The following is a 20,359-nucleotide window of genomic DNA, read 5'->3' on the forward strand; positions in this document are numbered from 1 at the left end:
GATTTGAAAAACCACTCACTCAATTGCCCGAAGGCATGACATTACAACCTCAAGTTGGAAAATTGATGGCTGATCGTCAAAAGATGATTAAAGGTCGATTAGCATTAAACTGGGGATAAACATAGCCCTTGCATTTTGACGATAGCGGACATCGTTCCAGTCCCTGTGAAGCCGTTGTGCAGTTCGGCTGAGTGAGCGGTGGTGACTTGAAAGAGATCGTGGAAGACTAGACTAGTTTCTTAGATTCTGTAGCCGATACGCTCCACCACAGTGATTTTAAGTTTTACGAGACGGCGACTTGGTTCTGTCAACCAATTGGCAAGCTTGATGATCTCCGCCACACTCGGATCTCGGGACGTCAAAATCCGATTATTCAGCGGAATTATCGGATTGGCTTTTCAGCGTGGGAGAAGTTATAAAAGCTCAAGCCTCGCACGTACTGGATGGTATATCTGTATACACACACAAATCCACTTCTTTATCATTAGCGTCATGCTTTTGACTTCGAGCAACCGCGATGGCGGCTCCTTGCCGTTCGATATCTCCGAATACCCGAAGCTGTCTCCAGAACAGGCAGGGCACCTCCGCCATTTCTACAATATCAGCTCTGCGGCGGATGGAGAATGGCCACACATGGGCTCCCAGGAGCCTGCAAGAGTTCCTCGATGCGTATAGGTATCAGCTTGCAACAATGGTGTATGCATCAGGGCTGACACACTACCACCGCATGCCTGTCATGCGTGGCCTCTTTAAGCCCCTTATCCGCCATCTTATTAAGAAGATGCTGCACCCTGACGTGTGGAGTTACTGGTACCTGACTTCCCAGTCAGGCATTTTGCTTGATCCCGACCTGAAAGAGCTTCGTCGACCGTGGGCAGACCCAGTTGTCCGAGAGAATATCATGTATAGTGGCCACCTGCTTCTCATGACGAGTCTCTACGCTACGTTGTTTGATGACGACGAGTTCGAGAAGCCGGGAAGCCTCACTTTCGAGTGGAAGCCACTATTCTGGGGCATGGGCCCAGAGACGTATGCCTATGATAATCGGAGTTTGCAACAGGCCATAATGAAGGAGATGGACCGAAATGGTTGGGTTGGCGTCTGCTGTGAGCCCAATCTGGTCTTTGTTGCGTGCAACCAGTTTCCAGTAAGCAGCCTGAACTATGGATACCTGTAACTGCTACTAACTCTGATAGATTATTGCTATGCGCCTCAATGATGCACGTGATGGTACTTAGGTAGTAGATGAAGTTCTTAAGAAATACAGGGCCGCCCTGGAGAAGAAGGATATGATCTCTCAGAACGGTCTATTTAAAGATTGGATCAGTGTAAAACAGGGTCATACTGCAACGGCTCAAAGTGTGGGCCTCACGGCTTGGTAGGTGTGATTCAGGATATAGCATTTTTCTATGCTAACATTAATCCAGGGCTGCTGCGTTTATGAATACTTGGAATTCGGAATATGTCCGCGCTGGCTTTGAAAATCATGCTGTAGGGTTCATCACTAACATCGATGGACAAGTTGAGCTTCAACATCCTATGGTTGCAGGTGCTTACAGGGCAGCTCTGGCTCAAGGAGACACAGCTAAAAGTCTGTCCCAAGTCCTACAGAACGCGCGTGAGATTTATAAAGCCAATAAGTCAAACATCAACTTTCCATACAACGAGCCAACTTTTGGATACGTTATTAAATGGCTCTCAAAGTTAGAAAAGGCAACAAAGCTAGATAGGATTCTTACATACACTAATAAACACCTCCAACCAACCTGGGAAAATGGTGGCCTTTACTATCCTCAGAATGACCAAGCAACTGATAATAAAGGTCGCTGGACTCACATTAACCCCTTCTCAGATAACTCTGCTATTAGCTACTCACGGTTGAATGTCGAGAATAGACAGAAGAAAATATATAAGGAGCCTTGGACAAAGGAGACATTAGCTAATCATCCATACATGGATGGGCTAGATCTCTCACAAGACGTTGATTGCCTACGAGAATTATGGGATCAGGATCGCAGAGCCCTCATTGTCACCGTCCGTAAATAGCCTGGACAAGGAACTAACATCAAGTTTCATGTTAGGAATCTCCAATTTGGTACCTAGAAAGTTTATACTTCCCAGGGGGGCTTCGCAGAGCATAAGGTTTCTAAGGGAGGACATATCACCATAGATGCGATTATTAAAGGAAAGGAGGAGGTTGATTTTGTAATCGTCAAAGGTGCTTAGGCCATCATCATGTAATGATACATGCGATATAATGCGAATTCAAATTGTTGCTAAGAGGTTGTAAAATATGTATATATATGTATATAGGGACTTGCACCTTACTTATCTAAAGATAGAATTCATTTGATAAGCGAATCTTCTTCGTTTTTTTGTAATTTTTAACGTATATGAACTATATCTCTACCAAAATCACGTTCAGATAAGCGAGTGTGGAAGGTAGTTCGAATAACATCATAAATACGCGCTGCCTCGCGAATACTGGCGATTTAGCCTCTCTAAATAGCCTTAATAGCTAGGAGGATCCTACCTTCCTGTTCCACCTGCATTTTTGATGAGATAAGTGTTTTTGGTGGCATCTGTAGTGGTTGAATAGCTTCAGGTAGGAATTCAAGGTGGTGTTTTCGATCGGGTGGGCCGCCCAACCGTTGAATACGTTAAGGAGAAATATGTAGTGTTTTCCTTGCCCATGATTGTCTTCGGGGTAAAGTAGCGGATGTATAAGAGAGGAAGGGGTGAAACTGCCATAAATGTCTAGATCAATTGAATCGAGCGGAGACTAAACTAAATAGAGAAATGATTCTCTAATCCGGAGGCCCACTGTGAGAAATTTAGCCAATCACAGATAATCTTCAGAGTGCGTTCGGTCTTGTCCCCACCCCTAGCGGGCGACGGGAAGATTATACCCCAATTGATAGCCAGATACTATACCGGCACCACTAGATAGACAGATAAAGTAAAATATAATTCTTCTATAGCTTGAAACAGAGCAATCTGCGGAGACGGGATGATATTAACTCACTTTCTGCAATCCCCACATTCCGGCCCCACCGCTTCACCCGAACCGGATAATCAACCATACGGGGATTCGTCATCGGCAATAGGGAAGAAGGATAAGTATTAAGAGTAAATGTACCTCTGCTGTGGCGACGTATAAATGTACACTCTCTTCAAAATCTTCAATAGCACACACTCTATTACCTACCCACCGCTCGTTTTCTTCCTGCTTTTTCACCTTCCTTACTCTGCAAGCTGTAGCCAACATGAAACTTGCCAATGCCTCAGTTTTAGCAATGCTACCGACCACTGGCCTGGCTGCCTGCGGCACTCCCTACACTGGCAGCCAGATCAATGGTACGCTGCTCCGCGCCGTTGTGCTTGACATGGGTAGCGACGCTGCCAACGTCACTGCCGCCCAGTACGACCAGTACTTCAAGCAGGGGAGCGCTCTTGAGGGCGTCAAATCCGTCATTGCCAACAGCGATTTCTACATCAACCTGTGGGCCATCCCTGGCACCGAATCCGCCTTTGACAGTGTTAGCCAGTGCATGAGCGACGGCTATCTCGTTAACCAAGTAGCCTGGCTGTATTACAACAGTACCACCGCGAAGTGGTGGGGTGGCTACGAGGCTGAAACTGAGGCAGACAGTTACAATGCTGCCGCCCTGTCTGTTGTCACCAACCTCGTGGCCGGCCTCGAGGTGCGCTTCTGGGACACTAACGGAGATGGTTACACCGATGTCATCGATGCCGACTATCTCGAGGGCGTTACCGTCGACACCATCACTCACAACGCCAACGGGACTTACTCGATCTACCGCGGAAATATTGACGTCGCGGACAAGACACGTTGGGAGGGCACGATCTTTGACGCCGTCCTTTTCGACGGGTCCGGTCCGGCTATCCCTGAAAACAACTTTGACACCACTATCTCACCCGGCGACGTCGCGCTCTTCTGGTACGGTCCCAAGGGCTGGGCCATGAAGCGTGCCCAAGAGGTTGTCGGCCTCTTTGTTGGCGGCGCCGACCACACCTCCTACAACATTGACGGGGTCTCCTATGAAGACGCCATGCGCTTTTCACGCGACAACCTGTTCATCTCTAACCGGCCTGGCGAGTTTACCGACGCTCAAAAGTTCTTTAAGTTTACCAATGATTCAGCTGCTGGCCTCAATGTCAGCCTTTGGCTTGTACCTGTTACCCACACCACCGAATACGGCGCGCCCGTCGGCATGACGAGCGACGGCAACTCGCGCATCTTCCTCGCCAGGGCTATTGACCAGGCTCAAGCGCAGCTAGCCAATGTGACTATCAGTAGCAACGGCTCCAACGTCCCGTCCACCCAGGAGTGGGTTAATCAGGCCAATTATACTCAACTCCACGACGCCATCGCTAGGGCCAACCTGTCGCTTGCCCTTGCTAACAGCTCGTCTTTCCTACTTGACTACCAGACTTACGTGCTGTACCAGACTCTCAACGGCAGTAGCACCGACATTGGTGCCGCATTCGCCGACTTCAGCTACACTGGCTTCGAGAACGCAGAGCAGCTCGGGACGGCCTAAACTCATATTTCTTATGCTCCCAAGTCATCATATCTCTGTACCCATAGATTATTTATAGACCCTATGTGGATAGACAAGTCAAATAACATTGTCTTATAACCTAAACCCCTCCAATCAGGTCTAGTGTGGCAATTTAAACAAGGCAAGGATATTCCAATGGAATGTACCACGACCTTCATGGGGCGACTTTGAATGTGATTGTTGGAGGGCAAACTAAAGTAATCATATGCTAGATTATTCCAGGGACGAGTCCAGTCCATCCTGGCAAAAAGGATGAAGGCGCATCGCCATCTCGATTTCTGCCTGGGGCTGTTGTTTCAGTGGTAGCAATTGTAATTTAATGCCAACTGCCGTCTCTGCCGTTGTCCGAGCTCGACTTCGGAGATAGTAGTAGCCATGGCCTGGCCGTGTCCTTCCATTTATCTCCGAAGGGGTGTCACGCGGAGAAGCGGTACAGAATCTAAGGTAAGATCATCGTTTCGTATACGTGGCAGATTGGGGTGCTCCACGTTAATGACATTAGAGCCAGGGGCTAACGTAATCCACAACCGCGCGGCCCGCCCCTACCAAAACACCACCTCCAACCACCTACCTGAAGCAATTCAACCACCACAGATGCCACCAAAGTCAGCTATCTCATCAAAATCTGCAGTGGAGCAAGAAGGTAGGATTCTTCTTACCATTGAAGCTATTCAAAAAGATCAAGTCACCAGTATTCATAAGGCTGTACATGTTTTCAGTATTCCTTGAAGGCTATCACAAATAAAATATAATTATACTATAACTATACTACAACTATTGTCACGGGGCATACTGGGTGCGCATTCCAGGTACTTCCCGCTGCACTATCAGCAAAAGGACTAGGATGTAAAGCCAATGGCTTTACACTGCGCACGCTATATAAGGGTATTCAAGAACAGGATTCAGGCAGGATTCAGGCAACCACACGGGTTCAGGCAACCACACGGGTTCAGGTAGGCAGGCAGGCACCGTGACAACTATAGTTCAATGGTAAGTAATTATAATAAATATTTATTAATAATAATGAGTAACAGCCATAGAGACTTTATTATCTTATATAATATAAAAGAAATAGAGTTTATTATATAAGTCTTACTACCATCCTCCCCCTTCTGTTATGTAGTATACTCCGTACTCTGTATACATATAAACCACCCGCCCCCCCAAACCCCCTTCCTACCCACAACAACATTGCATCCTGGCGATCTGTGCCTGCGACAGGGCTGATTACGCTGATTAATTCGACCATAAAACCCGTTCCAACTTCCAAGCAAGTATTTCAGACCACGACTTGGATTCCTTCGATGGAAAATTCATGACCGAGTATGTATCGAAATGGCCCAGATTGACCAGTTGACCAAGTATTTCACCGCATCATTCTTATCGTGATTTACTGCCATCAGATAATAACACCCGTATTAACACTGCGTAGTTTGACTGTGCCTACAGAGTATATAAAGCATTATAGCATTAGTAGCATTTGATCCTACTCTTCGATCTAGAAATTTTGTATAGAGACCAAACCCTAGCATCTACCTAGTGTTCGGGAGTAGCAATCTAGTGTATGAATTGTTTCAGATTGCTGATCTTGCTGGAAACAGAGGCTTGCTTAATTCCCCGGTGGTTTAGATCGGTAGTTTACTGTAACTGTAACTACAAGTCACTTTTCCAAATCCAAGGCAACTGAGCATGAAATATGGAGCTTCGACCCTCATGTCTTCTCATATAATGGCTGCTTTCCCTCGACAAATGCAATCTGCACAGTGCGTTTGCATTGACAGCCATTGAATCTGCGGTGGTGGTATTAGACTGTTTGAACTGTTTCTAACAGACCATTTCAATCTGCATATTCCATTGATACAATTTTTCAAATCAGATACTGCTCTGCTAACACACACCCATAGGGTGTGAAGTAGAGCTGCCCATATACATGCACTACATACAAACCTAATGACATCGATAATTCCAAACACCTCCAACCACTCCAATCATCATACAACATGACAATTTCTCCCTTATATTCTACCAATTCCATAAGGAAGGTCCACAGTATATCGAGTACTTCCCTCCCAATAAGCGAGAGATCATCATCGTCATCATATCTATCTATACCAACCAAAAATTCAAGTCATGACGCCGTGTGAGTCATATAACAACAACTCCTCCCTCAACAATTCGGTCTATATGGTCTAAGCGGCATCGAATGAGTCATACATACCATCCACAAGACAATTTATATATAAAGCCCCGTTACCCCCGTTCCCTCCCTCTACAATCCTACATACATACATAAAATCCCATTCATCATTTACCACCTCCACAACCATCACCATAAACATCACCACCAACCACCACCACCAACCTATCAAACCCATAACTAGTCCGAACTAGTCCACCACCACCACCATGCCCACAAAACACTACCACACCACCCCCTCCCCCTACGAACACCAAATCGGGTACTACCGCGCAATCCGGCACACCAACCACATCTACATCTCCGGCACGACCGCCGTCAACCCTTCATCCCCGCCAACCTCCCCACAAATCCTCTTCCCCAACGATGCAAAAAACCAAACCATCACCGCGTTAACCGAATGCATCACCGCCATTCGAGCATTAGGGGGCACCGGAGCAGAGAATATCATCCGGGTGCGGATGTTTGTGGCGAGACGGGAGGATTGCGGGGCTGTGGGGGAGGGGTTTAGGGAGGTGCTGGGGAGGGATAAGGGGGAGGGGGTTGGGGCGGTGGCGACGATGATTGTGGTGCCGGGGGGGTTTGTGAATGAGGGGATGTTGGTGGAGGTGGAGGTTGATGGGGTTGTTGATGATTGATTATTGTTATTGTTGATCTAGGTAGACCCTGGATGGCGCCACGGATGTAATGGATAGACAGGCTAGCGGGATTTACCGCTCAGCATGTGAGAAGGTAGATAGAGAAGGCGGGCTCATTAAAGATTAATGAAGGGCCAGGCTCGGGTGGAGACCAGGGGTGCGCTAAGAGATAACCAGCTGATACGCTACTTTAGTGGTAACCTCCGAACTAGGACCAGACCCATGGTTGGAAAGAAGTCTTCCCCCTTTAAAAGGCAGACCCCACGTACATGGTTTACTTGCCGCCACCTTGATATTTTTTTATCTCTGCTCTCTTCACAGCGATATTGTGAAAGGAGATCACGTGATCTCGGACCTAGCCACATAGTCACCTCTTCGCGTAGTTAGCTAGGCAACACACACACACAATATCATCAATATTGCTGTCACAGATATGCCACCCCTCACCAGAGCACGTGCTCACCACAAGTTCCCGGATTTCGTCCCGGATGCGTCCAGCGAGGCATCGCCACTGGCGCTGAGGCAGCCTCAGCGAACCGGACGACACACCAAACTCCTGGATTGGATCATATTGAATCCAGGCACAGGAGCAGCCCCTCACGATGAGACCGACCCCATCAACCAACTCTTCCGACTCCTTTTCGAGGAGTCGGACTACCGTTACCATTTGAGACTTCGACGGTCGTGCCCGGGAGAAGCCCCGCATACGGAATGGCTCATGCTAGGTGAGTCACTTCAAGTTGCCCGCGCAGGCGTAAATCCGACCCCTGACTAATTTTCCAGCCTGGAACTCCGCCGACCTTCGCGCCAAATTCATCAACTCACCGCACTACCAATACTTCATTGAGATTCTGACCACATGGGCCTCGGACCGATCCGTCCAAGTCTCCATGATCGATCTCACTCAGTCCCGGGGGGCCTTTACTGGCGGTGCATTCTGGAGCACTCAGTATATAGGCCCCGTCGAGTACTACGAGCTCATGGCTGTCTATTTCCCCGAGAGTCTAACGGGTACACAGATCCAAAAATTAGACAAAATCACACCGTATAACCTCGGGGTTCTGATCGGGACGGATGTATACCCCTTGGCGGGGTTGACGGATTGGCAGCACGGATGGCTGGATCAGCCCGTCCTCTTCCAGGGCCAACGCGCTCGGTGTTTGGTCTATCTGATGCGGTGGGAGGATACGAAGCGCGAGCGCGAATACAAACGATGTCGTTTCACGATCGAGGGGCAGGATGTAGACTATTGGGGGGAATTTGTGACCCCGTTGAAGGAGTGTGGGATGTTGGGATACGAATCGCAGCATGCCTCATTCCTTCGGAACCGGCTTGGTTCGGTGCTAGGGGCGTAGGCGAAAAAAAAAAAAAGAAACAGAAGAAAGACAAATCAACCGTGAATGAAATCGAGATCATTGGACTTGTAAAGGAAAGTGGGAAAGGAATCTGCGTCAGATGCAGGATGGCTGAAGAAGACGAATTGCACACACGGAAACAGGGACAAGTGCCGGGACACGAGCTCCTCTGCCACATTCAGAACTCGACTGAAGCAGCACCCTCAAAGCGAGTAGTCAGACATTGCATCTTCGTCATCTTCCACATCCGGGAAAGTTGGATTCGTAAAGTAGGTTCGGCGCTGCAGACCGTTGCCTTCGGCTAGGTATGAGCTGGTATTCCTACCGATCGAGCGAGAGGAGATGGCGCTGCTCCTGTAACGACCGCCAATTTGTCGAGACCAATCCATTGCAGGCAGATACATGGCCGTCGCAAACCACGCGAAGCTGTCCGCGTTCTTGATGGCATCGTCAACACTCGTCTTTGCAAGTTCCGCCACAAGGGTTGGGAAATAGGCCGTGACTGGTTTGTCATCGACGATGACCTTCTTGTCCGTTATGTCTAAAATATAATCGAATGAGTCAGTCTTTCTTCCGTCGGAGGTTTCCCCTCAAATGTCATAGCAATGGAGACCGCCAGAGGAAGGATTTTGTTCCAAGGAGCTGGCTCACCTGAGCCGCTGGTGAGGTGCAGCAATTCATGTAGAAATGTCCCAGGCAGAGAGTAAGCAAGGTCTAAGGCCTTGCCCTCCGTGAGCGATTTCGTGCCGTCTCTCCACGGCTTCAAAGAATCCTTCCTCCTGTCCCAGTTCCAGGCAGCCGGGCAAATGGTAATGCTCTTTGGAAACTGGAGGGTGAAACCTAGAGTCCCCGAATCGGGACAGCCATCCTGCCGACCTGCCATCTCCAGCAGTCGCGGCGAATAGTACATGGAGCTAAATGCCCCCCCTATGAACCACCGAGCGGTTTAGTAAAGAGCCAAGCCAACAGCACACAACCGCCACGCGAAGGTAAAGGTAGGAAGAAAGCGATCATTGACCTTGAGAGGTACGTACTGGATGCTACAAAGAGAGTCCGCCCAGTTGCTTTGCCCCTGTCATATTCCATGGTTGTCTTCCACCGCCACTTTTCATCGCAAAAGAAGGCGGGCTGACGATTATTTTCATATTCGGAGGTGCTAAAATCAACCACTTTCTGATAAGCAGCTACGGAACCTTTTCAGCAACAAATATTTCATTGAGGCGTCCGTCTCCCGGGGGTGAGGGGGGCCGATGATGTCTGCCAGGGAAGGGGGAAAGATACAAACCTTTGATATCATTGAACTGGGAAGTATGGGCCGCTGAGACGCCAGTGCCGTCTGGTTTGATGCCCATGTACGTTTCCAGCGTCGCTCGGACGGTTGGGTTGCTGGCATAATTGTCCAAGGCCTCTAGAGCGACTTCTGCCATGTCGATTGCCTCAAGGTACAGATCGTTCAGCACGTCCAGATATGGGTCGCAGGTCCCGCCCAGGTTACCATTCTTCAGGGAGCGTGTTACCACTCCAGTGGCTTTCTCGACCCAGAACTGGGTGTCGATGTCGGCTGCTCGACTGCCAATGAGCAGGGTAGCCAGCGTGAGCTTGCTCCAGAATCTCATGATGAAACGAAAGAAAGTGTAGTTCAAACGATTGACTCATACAAGGTAAGGGACCAGAAAATAAACGAGGGACTGAATGTCAAGGCAATGCAAGCCAGCCGGTTCGACAGTTGCAGCTGCATGAAGATTCAGAAGCTTCAATTGGGAAGGAGCACTATATCTGAGATTTTGTCCCTCGTTTCCTCGGCTCTGGTTGATACTCTGTCGGGCCGGGCACCGGACCTGGTGGCCCCCAGGCTATGCTTTGATCATAGCGCCGAGAGGCCAATTTCACGCATTTCCCTCGTTGTCCAGGGGCACTCGCGCTAGGTGCTAAGGAGAAGATAGTGCCAAGCAGACCTGGACTTCATCGTCAAGCTATGCTGGATGTGGTGAGGCTACCCTTGCGACTTCCTGCATCAGCCCACTTCTTGAGATTGTTATCGGAGGATCTTGCGCGATTTTCTGATACCTGTTCCTAGCTCGGCGGAGTGGCGAGAACATTCGAATCTCATTACGTTTTCCACAGTAGGCAAATCTCAGTATCCTGTTGATGACTCTGGCGATACAAGATCCGACCACCAATTATCGCGCCCGTTTGGCACCATTAGTGACGATGAACTGGCCGATGAGCGACGACTACGCTGGGTAATCAACAAGCTTTGGAATTACAAAACTGACAGTTTGGAGCGGTCGATGCAGGCTCTGCTCTAGCATGCTGAGCCAGTCTAGTCCAAGTAGCTTCAGTCGCCGAAGGCCGGCCTGGGGCACCTTTCGTCTAGATTTGGGGTGGAGACCAACGCTCAATTTCGTGAGCGCACGATAAGGAAACACAATTCCCCGTGCTCCTATTGCGGGGCCTTGCTCGCACGTTCGCTGTGTGCTAGTGCGCCTAGCGAGCCCGTTCCAGGGTACTGCCTACCATGGTAATTGCTGCGATGGAGCGAACCAACGAACAATTCCTTAGAGAGTCCCGATGGGGAAGTTCCGCCGTCGCCCAGCCCTAAATTGGCGAGGGGGAACATCCGGAAGGATCCCACGACTGCTGGGAGATTACTCCATACAGCTCGTCTAACAAGATTCGGCGGGTCCCTGAAGCTATACTGATCGCTCCACTGACATGAGGGTTCGGCCAGGCACCCGGGCGGAGTCACTCCCCATGACACCACCACCCATACCTCTGTCCAGGTCCGTTGAATTTTTTAACGCTTATAGGCAATGTCAGATCCATGCGATACTCAGCACTGCCCCGGTGCATGATCGTGGCCTCTGGCGAAATGGGAGATGCGCCCGAGGGACAAATGGCTCACACGCCAGATAATGTCCGTCCGTTTTGAAGGCCCACTGTGGGGGACAACCCCTTTTGCAACTAGCCCTGATATGGTTCGGTTACTGCTGATCGTTCTCCACTTCCTGCGACGTGCGCATCGAAGGATCAACCGTTCAAACCCCGGCACTCCAGCTAAAGACCCCTTCTTTTAGTGTCGACAATCTCTCCCAACTCACAGTTTCTATACCGTCCTTAACTCGGGAATCTGGAGGGCTTGACGGACTTTGCGTGAGGTCAGATCTATTCCAAGTATAGATGGCTACCATGTGGTAAAAATATGCGGGTAGATACTTCGCCGCATCCCATCGATGCTTATTCCTGTCCCATTTGGGGTCAAATCTGATTAGTGCCTCCTGCCAAGAGCAGTCAATCAAACTTCAACCGGAATGCCTTCTACATCCGAACAGTGTACTCCGTAGGCGATAAACCAAGCAACCTGGTGCGGTTGCCAAGACCGCCGGAATCTACGACTATCGATTGCTGGTCCAGACGAAGTGGAGCCGTGGCCAGTGCCTACTTCCTAAGCTTTGGACAAGCCCTCAACCGTGAGACACAATGCGCTGGATAGTACTTGTTTGACCTTGGCGCAGCGCGGACGGTCAAATGGTCCGATGATGAAGCCGGATCCGATTCAGGCGACCTGGTGTGCCTGCGAAGAAGTGCCCGATGCTGGCATGGGTTCAATATAAAAAGCCCAGTAGCAGGTCAAGGGATACACCACACCTGTGAGTATCAGACGATCGTTTGCGCCTTCTTGCTCAATGGCCTGTTTCCTATTCGTGTCTTGATATCTGTGTTTCCTACCCTTTCGTCCCTCCTTTGCTCTACGTGTCATTCCCTGATCCATGAACCAAGTCATTCTTTCCAAGGCGTGAGACCATGCGAACCACAACCCTTTCCTCTCTCACTTTTCTTCTCTCTTTATCCGTGATCGGACGATGTGATGATATTGCCTGCTCGGAGAGTAATCCTTGCACGGAAGGATGCTGCTCCAAACTATCTGCTGTCTGCGGCTATGGGCCAGACTACTGCTCGTCGGACAACTGCATTGCCGCGGCCAGTACCAATGGAACCTGCTCCCAGCTCTCGGATTGCGATCCCAGCGTCTCAGGCTGGACGACCACTGCCTGGGGTATGTTCTGTCTAGCTTGAAACATGTGGGTGATGACCAGGCGACTAACTTGCGTAGGCTCCGAGTATGCCTCCTCCGAAAAGTGTCCGTTGAATGTCTGCTGCAGTGCCTACGGTTTCTGTGGCACCACCTCGGACTTCTGCGGCAACACCACCGTCGCCGAGCCTGTGTGTGAGGGCAGTTCGGCGACGAAAAAAACCATCGCATACTACGAGGGGTGGAACCTCGAGCGCAGCTGCGACACCATGCCCCCCGAGAGCATTCCCATCGGGGGGTACACCCACCTGAACTTTGCTTTCCTCTACATCGACCCGGATCTGTACACCATCACCCCCATGGCGACCGACCAGGAGGATCTCTACAGTCGGGTGGTAGCCCTGAAGAAGAAGAAGACCGACCTGGAGGTGTGGATCTCGATCGGTGGCTGGGCCTTCAATGACCCTGGGTCGACGGTCAACACCTTTTCCGATCTCGCCGCCTCGACCTCGAAGCAGAAGACATTCTTCCAGTCGCTGCTCTCCTTCCTCAATGAGTACGGGTTTGATGGCGTTGACCTGGACTGGGAATATCCGGTGGCGAGTGACCGGGGAGGCTCCGAGGCCGACTTCGATAACTATGTGTCCTTCCTGGCCAATCTGCGCACGGCACTAGATAGTGCAGGCAAAGGGTATGGCCTGACCATCACGCTGCCGAGCAGTTACTGGTATCTGCAACACTTTGACGTGGTCAATCTGGCCAAGAGTGTCGATTGGGTGCGTGATTCCGAAACTCAGGAGAGAGATCCCCCGCGACTGACCATCACCGTAGTTCAATATGATGACCTATGACCTTCGTGCGTGCTCACCGTCTCTAGCCTGCTCGCAGGAGTGCTGACCGTGTTCTGTAGATGGCGGGTGGGATGCCGAAGACCCATGGATTGGGTCGATTGTGAACGCGCACACCAACTTGACCGAAATCACCCTGGCCATGGATCTTCTGTGGCGCAACGATATCGAGCCTTCCCAAGTGGTGATGGGACTGGGGTTCTATGGCCGCAGTACGCTTTCATCCTCTTCTCATGTGGCGCTGGTTAAGATTCGATAGGCTTTACTTTGAACGACACTTCCTGTGTTACGGCGGGATGTCCATTTAGCTCGACAGGTGGGAATAGCAACCATCCCCGGCTGTCATAGTGACGGACTGACCACGGAGGGAATCTAGGCAAAGCAGGACCGTGTACGGCCAGTGCGGGCATTCTTTCCTTCACGGAAATCGAATCCATCCTGAAGGACTCCAGTCGTGGAGCCACCAAGTTCTATGACTCGGACGCCGCGGTGCAGATTGTCACATTCGATAGCAATCAGTGGGTGAGCTATGACGATTGGGAATCCTTTGCCGTGAAGATGGATTATGCGAATTCTCACTGCATTGGCGGGTAAGTGATACGCATCAGGCCCGTCACACGTCAAGTCAACGAAGCACTACTAATCCGCATGGGGGCGTTGAACAGAACCATGGTCTGGGCTGTGACTTATGACAGCGATGGTACCGCTACCAGTAGGTGTAGATTGACAAGAGATTTCCTCAAAGACAGCGACTGATGAGCATCCACAGACGGTCTGACGGGAGACTTGACCCTGTTCCCGGGAGACGATGGCAGCAATGGCGGCGAAGGCGATATCTACATCGGACCCGATCTGTGGACCAACACGACCCACGAGATCTCCTGCTATCCCCCATGCACCATGGTCTTGCCACCGTACCCGCTGGAAACCGGGGTCACTATCGAGTGGCCCCCCATCACCACCAGCTTTGCGTCGAGTTCGGATGGGCAGACGTTGACCAAGACCACGACCATCACCGTTCCGCCCTTTCATATCACCCAGATCCCTTTCTGGCCCATCACGGTTCCTGACAGCAGTGTGGATGAGGCCTATATGAGTCCGCTGCAGAGCATCACCCCCCCGGGTGTGGTCATCACCTTGCCGGGGACGGAAGCGGAATTCCCTCTCTATCATACCAACTACAGTGCCATAGGGGCTCCAAGCGCAACGGCCACGACCACGACCACGACCGGCAATGTCACCGCGATCGGGGGCGTCCCCGGCGGCGCCACCGGCAGCTCCAGCGTGGTTACGACCCCCGCGGCCGTTCAGACTGGAATCGTCTCCGGTTGTACCGAGTTCTACTATGCGGTCGCGGGTGATACCTGTGCCGCCATTGCTGCAGCCTATGCCATCAGCTTGACCGAGTTCTATGTAGGGACCTTCCGCCTTCTCTCGCTCCATGACTGGATCCATTGGCCATACTAACTCCATGACCCTCTAGGCATGGAACCCTGCGGTAGGAACCGACTGTGCGGGTCTGTGGGCCAAGGAATATTACTGTAAGCTCTGGACCCCTGATTCCCCGTCCGGCGAGAGCGAGGCGAGAACTAACGCGAGGTCAGGCGTTGCGGTGTCGACCTCGTCTGCGACAGGAGGCGGCGGTTCCCCGACCACGGATTCCGGGGGCTCCTCCGCGGCGGAGACTACGGCGAGTGTGACGACCCTGACGCCGGTCTTCTCGGGGAGCTCTCATGTCATCACGGTGCACGCGCAACCGACCGTCTCCTCGGTCACTCCCAGCCCCAGTGTGCCTCCCCTGACTTTCCGCATCGACCCGCCTCCTTCCAACGGCGGCTGCAGCTCGGGGGAGGCCCTCTCCGGCTGTGGAACCCACGACTGCAGCGAGTACGGCTGCGGGGGTGAATGTGGGTTCTTTGGCTGTGATGGGGGTTGCGGACTGGGGTTCTGCGGTGGAGGCTGTGGCTTGGAGGGATGTGGTCCGGGCTGTGGCGATGGTAAGCCCTACTACCGGTCCGGTTTCATGTCGTGAACGTCCCACCCTCTTTTACTAACGCCCTCTGGCATAGGCTCCTGCTTGCAGGCTGGCGGTGGCGGGGGTCAGGACTCGGACGACGAAACCTCGACGAGTTCATGCTCTGCGGAAGCCACGCCTACCACGACTGCATTCTGCGATGTTTCCTGCGCGGAGGCGTCCGATACGGCCTGCGTGACGTGGTGCACCACCATGACCTTCGACTGTGAGCCCACCGGGGGCGCCAATCTTCTCATCGCGTCCATGGACATTGACGATCTGGGGAATGAGATCTATTCGGCCGACGACGACGCCCTGTCCAGCAGTGCCTGGTCGGCCGCCTCCTGGCTCAACCCCCGGTACACTGGCTGGGATCCCATCACCATCAACGGCACGACGTTGGGAGTGTCCGGCCCCGCGCCCACCGTGGCCATCACCTCCTCCACGGCGTCCAAGACGACTGCGACGGCCGTGTCCGTGACCTCGTGCGGCCTCCAGACCACATCGACCGGGTCCAGCCCCTCGACCTACTGCACCTGCAACGGCGGCTACGGGCTGGCGCTGTCGACCAAGACCAACGCCGCCCACTCCACCTTTCTCATCTGCGCGGCGGATCCCCCCCTCACCGTGACGACCATCACGCCGACGACGACGACCTCTACCACCACCCAGCCGAAAACCACGTCCACCACGACGACCACGGCAGCCCAGTCGAGCACCACCGGCTTCGCCATCACCTACATCCAGTGTTCCAGCTCGATCTGCCCCGTCGGGAAGACCTGTGAATCCGACGGGAGCTTCAACTTCATGGGGGTGCAGCCGTTTGGGGACGACGACGATGACGAGCTCGTGCAGATCTCGGGCTCCTACAACAAGGAGGCTTTGGTCAATGGGGGGAAGGCCAAGTTCTGTGGCCAAACCTCCAAGTTCACGGTGAAAGATGACACGGTGACGGGTTCCAGCTCCAAAAGTGAATACGGAACCTACAGTTGCCTGAAGTATAGTGACGCCACCTCGTTGACTATTTATGACAAGGACAATGGCATTACCTGTGAGTCGACGCCACAGTATGCCTGTCTGACGGAGATCTGTCTGTAATTATCTCCCGAATTGAAGCATTTCCCGGTTTCCTCTAGACATTCCTATGAATCAAGCATAGTAGGGATTAGTGGCATGTGCTACTATGATACATGTCCGATCATAAAGCCCATCTACTTCATTGGTAGTCACATCTTCCACCAACAACCTAGGTTCGATGTTGGAACTTAATCCCGACCTCCAACTGCACCCTGTCCAAACCATAATCATACCAGCCCTCCAGATCCAGCTCCCGAACCAACCGTTTCCACGCCTGCACACCCCAACACGCATGCATCTGTGGAACCATGAGATCCGAATCCGCCATCGTCCTCGAGAACAACTCCAATTCATCCTCGCCGGCTGCCCATCCCCATGGAACGGATGCCCCGGGCCCGGCCGACGGACATGGAGGCAATGGCTGGTTGGAATGGCATGTTGAGATTCCTACTGTTCTGCAACTAAGGGAGAGGAATACGATTATTATATATCATTGGCAATACACACGTCAGGCCCACTGTCCCTCAAAAATTAATGGCTGGACTGTCTTGGGCCCCCTGGCGCAGCAGGGACCAGGCCCCCTCCACGGGAATCTTCCGGCTGGCTTCTTCCCCGCACCAGAGGCGATACTGCTCCAGCATCTGGTGGCCGATCACCTCGGTGCCTTCTACTGTCGTCCAGCCGTGGTTCTGGGCTGCCTGGAGGAAGCGCGTCTTTCTTGGCTTGAAGCACATATCCAGGAGGACACCTTTGGTGGGATTGGAGAGAAAGGTATCCACGATCCGATGCACTTCCACCTCTGCCGGGGTACTAGGCGCAGCATCCGGAACAGTTCCCACGATATAAAACGGCACTGACAGATCAGTAACCTCCTCTGCACGCTCCACATGGACCATCTCAAGGGTGCGATACTCCTTGGCGACGTCTTCCACCAGCGCACCCACCTCCTCTCGATCCCGATTAACCACATAAATAGGGCTACACCCTAGCTGAACATGCAACGTAAACACCGCCGCACGACACGCCCCCCCCCAGCCCCCACAATCACCGCCGGTCGGTTTCGTCCCTCTTCACTCGCCCCGAGTAGACAGCCTTCGATCCCTCGCCAATCGGTATTCGTTCCTCGGAGCGATCCATCCGCTGCTCGGTAGACGTTATTGCACGCCTGTAACCGCGTAGCGTATTCATCCAATCCGTCGAGATGATCCATGATGGTGCGTTTGTACGGCATGGTCACCACACCCCCGGCGAAGGTGGGCTGGCGGAAGAGGGCCATTGCGTCTTCGATGGTGGGACATTCCTGGGCGATGAATGTCCAGTCGTAGTTGATTGCGTGGAAGGAGTAGTTGTGCATCGGGGGGGCGATGGAGTGGGTTACCCCTACCCCGACGAGGTAGGCGTATTTCGGGGGTCTTGATTATCTGACATGGTGTGTTGGTTTAGATGTCAGGTTGAGGTGTCGTTTGGGTACTTACATATTGCGTGTCGGCAATAGACACATCCGCCGCGATCAATTAGCCGACCGGGTATACCCCGCATTTGAGTACTCTTTCATATAGGTTAGAATGACTAGGATGTAGAGCGAGCAGTATTCATTGTAGTGTTATCTGAGAGGAAGTAGAAACATCAAAATGCTAATTACAGATGCCTAGGTACCTTCCACGTCCACAGGGAGTCGTGCATCAATATCTAGGGCATCGGCTGAGAACTATAGGCGATACCAGGTAAATAACCTCACCCCGGAGCTAGCCTAGACTGTAGAGGGAGAATCGACGACATCTTCCTACATGCGCGTGGAATATACCTACTCAGAATCGGATGCTCCCTTCCCAAGCAGAGTCAGACAGCTGCTTACGAGCATATAAAACCCCCCTAAACCCATCTTATGTTCCTTCTTCAGTAGTCAGATCACTCGACTACTCCCTCATGCAATTATCCAACGGGACATCCGATGAGGTAAACATATATACCACAATCCTATTCTTACGTCTTCCCAACTCCAAGAACCCGAAGGATAAACATCAGGTTACAGCAACATAACCCCTTCTCACACACTGAACCATTCAGCATTCCAGGAGTATCACCCAGCCACATGGACTCCATATCTGCGACTTAATCCTCCATCTCCAAGCATACACCATTGAAAGACACTCACCATACATCAACACCATTAATCCTATTCATGACCAGTATACCACTTGTGATAGCACCCTAAACACGTCTCCCCCTGACATACCATACCATCCATCTCGCCCTTGCATGCAACATTTGAAAGTCAGTATCAATGCAGTGCATCAGAACTTCTTTGTCGAATCCAGCATGAAACCCCTCAAAGCTCGTCTCTGAAACTGCCCCGAGCATGAGCATGAGGGTATATATATACCAACATTGGAGCTTACAACACTACAACTCTCGTTCCCCTTTAGTATCATCATATACATCCTCCTGATAATCCTGCATCAACTCCCCATCCACAACTGAATCCAGCCAGGCAAGCTGATGTGTTCCTTCCCACCGAACTTCAAGATTAACCCCGTCTTCTCGTCTCGCCCTCCCTGAATGTATCGGTTGATGGGCTTCCTGATGCGGTGGGGTATACAGCGTTGGGACCAAAGTGGGTGTAATAGATATCTATCACACCGACTGTTGTCAATCAGTCATCATGAATCTGATCATGGGATGATGGTATAGCCCGAGCAGGAAGAGATCCAGGTGGGATTGAAACCGTTATATATGTATATATCTGCTTCAATCCCAGGGAACACTCATGGACGGAGACACTATGAGTGCATTCCATGCTCCGGCTTGCGGATATCGAGGGATGAGCGAGGATGGGGTTGCCTTTTGCTTTGGGTGGATTCTTGGTTGGGGGTGGGGGTAAGAATAGGATGAGATGAAGTGAAAGGCTCGTTCAAAGGGATACATGGGATTCCTTTAGAATGGATGCATCATGGTGTTGGGGTATGAGGTGGAAGAAATTTTGAGATTCTGATGCGATATTGATGACATATGGCGAGATAACGGCTAACTACGACTCGGGAAATTAGAGGGGCAATGTGGCTAAGGGATTGAGGATTTTCCCGCATACGACGGGTTCATACGACGTCCAGGTGTGGAGACCTCATGCACTGGGTTGATCTTATTGTGGCTTGCATTATAGGATATTGTGTTCATTCGGTGGGAACAACCATGTTGAGCAGTGAGACTTATTCTCGGTTGCATCCAGACCCGGCTGGTGGATCGGCTCAAGGTGGAGAGATGAAGACCGCGGTCATGGAGGCTGGTGATGGGATATTGAAAATGTGCTGAGGCAAGCATTCCATTAGGGTTGTCGGCTGGTTTGGATAGAATTAGGGCTGGAAGGGTGTCTGTGGTTTGCTGGTGATCGAACATGCTAGAGGGATTATATGCAATTTAAAATCCATCCTTTTTTATCAGTGCTCTATTGTTAGATCTTTTATTATAGTACCTTGTCTTCGCCTCAGTTAGGCACTGCAGTGAGCCACGTTATGCCTGGGCGTGTACCGGATCATCCAGAGACTCGATGCTCCAAAAGCAAAGTGTGCACTGCCCTCATAAAGTGACTCTTCATACGCCACCTCGCATTGACA

At 51.5% G+C, this 20,359-nt stretch overlaps 7 protein-coding genes across 7 annotated transcripts; 5 read left to right on the top strand and 2 right to left on the bottom strand.

Annotated features, from left to right (window-relative positions):
- Positions 1-517: 517 nt before the first annotated feature.
- On the top strand, positions 518-1,238 carry BO80DRAFT_442121 (uncharacterized protein; the record flags this gene model as incomplete). The annotated part of the gene is made up of 2 exons (XM_025721241.1): positions 518-1,147; positions 1,197-1,238. The coding sequence occupies 2 exons, from the start codon at positions 518-520 to the stop codon at positions 1,236-1,238; spliced, it is 672 nt and encodes a 223-aa protein (XP_025578448.1).
- Positions 1,239-3,189: 1,951 nt separating this feature from the next.
- BO80DRAFT_486446 (uncharacterized protein) lies at positions 3,190-4,567 on the top strand (the record flags this gene model as incomplete). Its single annotated transcript, XM_025723521.1, has 1 exon — positions 3,190-4,567. The coding sequence occupies exon 1, from the start codon at positions 3,267-3,269 to the stop codon at positions 4,563-4,565; it is 1,299 nt and encodes a 432-aa protein (XP_025578449.1). The 5' UTR covers positions 3,190-3,266.
- Positions 4,568-6,870: 2,303 nt separating this feature from the next.
- Positions 6,871-7,679, top strand: BO80DRAFT_375380 (YjgH family protein). The gene has a single exon (XM_025716627.1). The coding sequence runs from the start codon at positions 6,993-6,995 to the stop codon at positions 7,419-7,421; it is 429 nt and encodes a 142-aa protein (XP_025578450.1). The 5' UTR covers positions 6,871-6,992; the 3' UTR covers positions 7,422-7,679.
- Positions 7,680-7,854: 175 nt separating this feature from the next.
- BO80DRAFT_348644 (uncharacterized protein) lies at positions 7,855-8,776 on the top strand (the record flags this gene model as incomplete). Its single annotated transcript, XM_025715468.1, has 2 exons — positions 7,855-8,146; positions 8,205-8,776. 2 exons carry the CDS (start codon positions 7,855-7,857, stop codon positions 8,774-8,776), a joined length of 864 nt encoding a protein of 287 aa, XP_025578451.1.
- Positions 8,777-8,979: 203 nt separating this feature from the next.
- BO80DRAFT_452725 (uncharacterized protein) lies at positions 8,980-10,392 on the bottom strand (the record flags this gene model as incomplete). Its single annotated transcript, XM_025721967.1, has 3 exons — positions 8,980-9,317; positions 9,811-9,960; positions 10,062-10,392. The coding sequence occupies 3 exons, from the start codon at positions 10,390-10,392 to the stop codon at positions 8,980-8,982; spliced, it is 819 nt and encodes a 272-aa protein (XP_025578452.1).
- A 2,188-nt stretch (positions 10,393-12,580) lies between these two features.
- Positions 12,581-16,769, top strand: BO80DRAFT_486457 (putative class V chitinase; the record flags this gene model as incomplete). The annotated part of the gene is made up of 8 exons (XM_025723522.1): positions 12,581-12,833; positions 12,891-13,585; positions 13,641-13,665; positions 13,720-13,869; positions 14,034-14,247; positions 14,323-14,369; positions 14,427-15,070; positions 15,849-16,769. The coding sequence occupies 8 exons, from the start codon at positions 12,581-12,583 to the stop codon at positions 16,767-16,769; spliced, it is 2,949 nt and encodes a 982-aa protein (XP_025578453.1).
- Positions 16,770-17,272: 503 nt separating this feature from the next.
- BO80DRAFT_452727 (shikimate dehydrogenase family protein) lies at positions 17,273-18,630 on the bottom strand (the record flags this gene model as incomplete). The annotated part of the gene is made up of 3 exons (XM_025721968.1): positions 17,273-17,737; positions 17,767-18,160; positions 18,557-18,630. 3 exons carry the CDS (start codon positions 18,628-18,630, stop codon positions 17,273-17,275), a joined length of 933 nt encoding a protein of 310 aa, XP_025578454.1.
- Positions 18,631-20,359: the final 1,729 nt, after the last annotated feature.

The sequence above is a fragment of the Aspergillus ibericus genome (assembly GCF_003184845.1).
Source record: "Aspergillus ibericus CBS 121593 unplaced genomic scaffold BO80scaffold_7, whole genome shotgun sequence".
NCBI lineage: Eukaryota > Fungi > Ascomycota > Eurotiomycetes > Eurotiales > Aspergillaceae > Aspergillus > Aspergillus ibericus.

What these genes read in the sequence shown, in the direction of transcription:
- BO80DRAFT_375380 (XM_025716627.1), top strand. Translation starts at nt 6,993, where the DNA reads ATGCCCACAAAACACTACCACACCACCCCCTCCCCCTACGAACACCAA.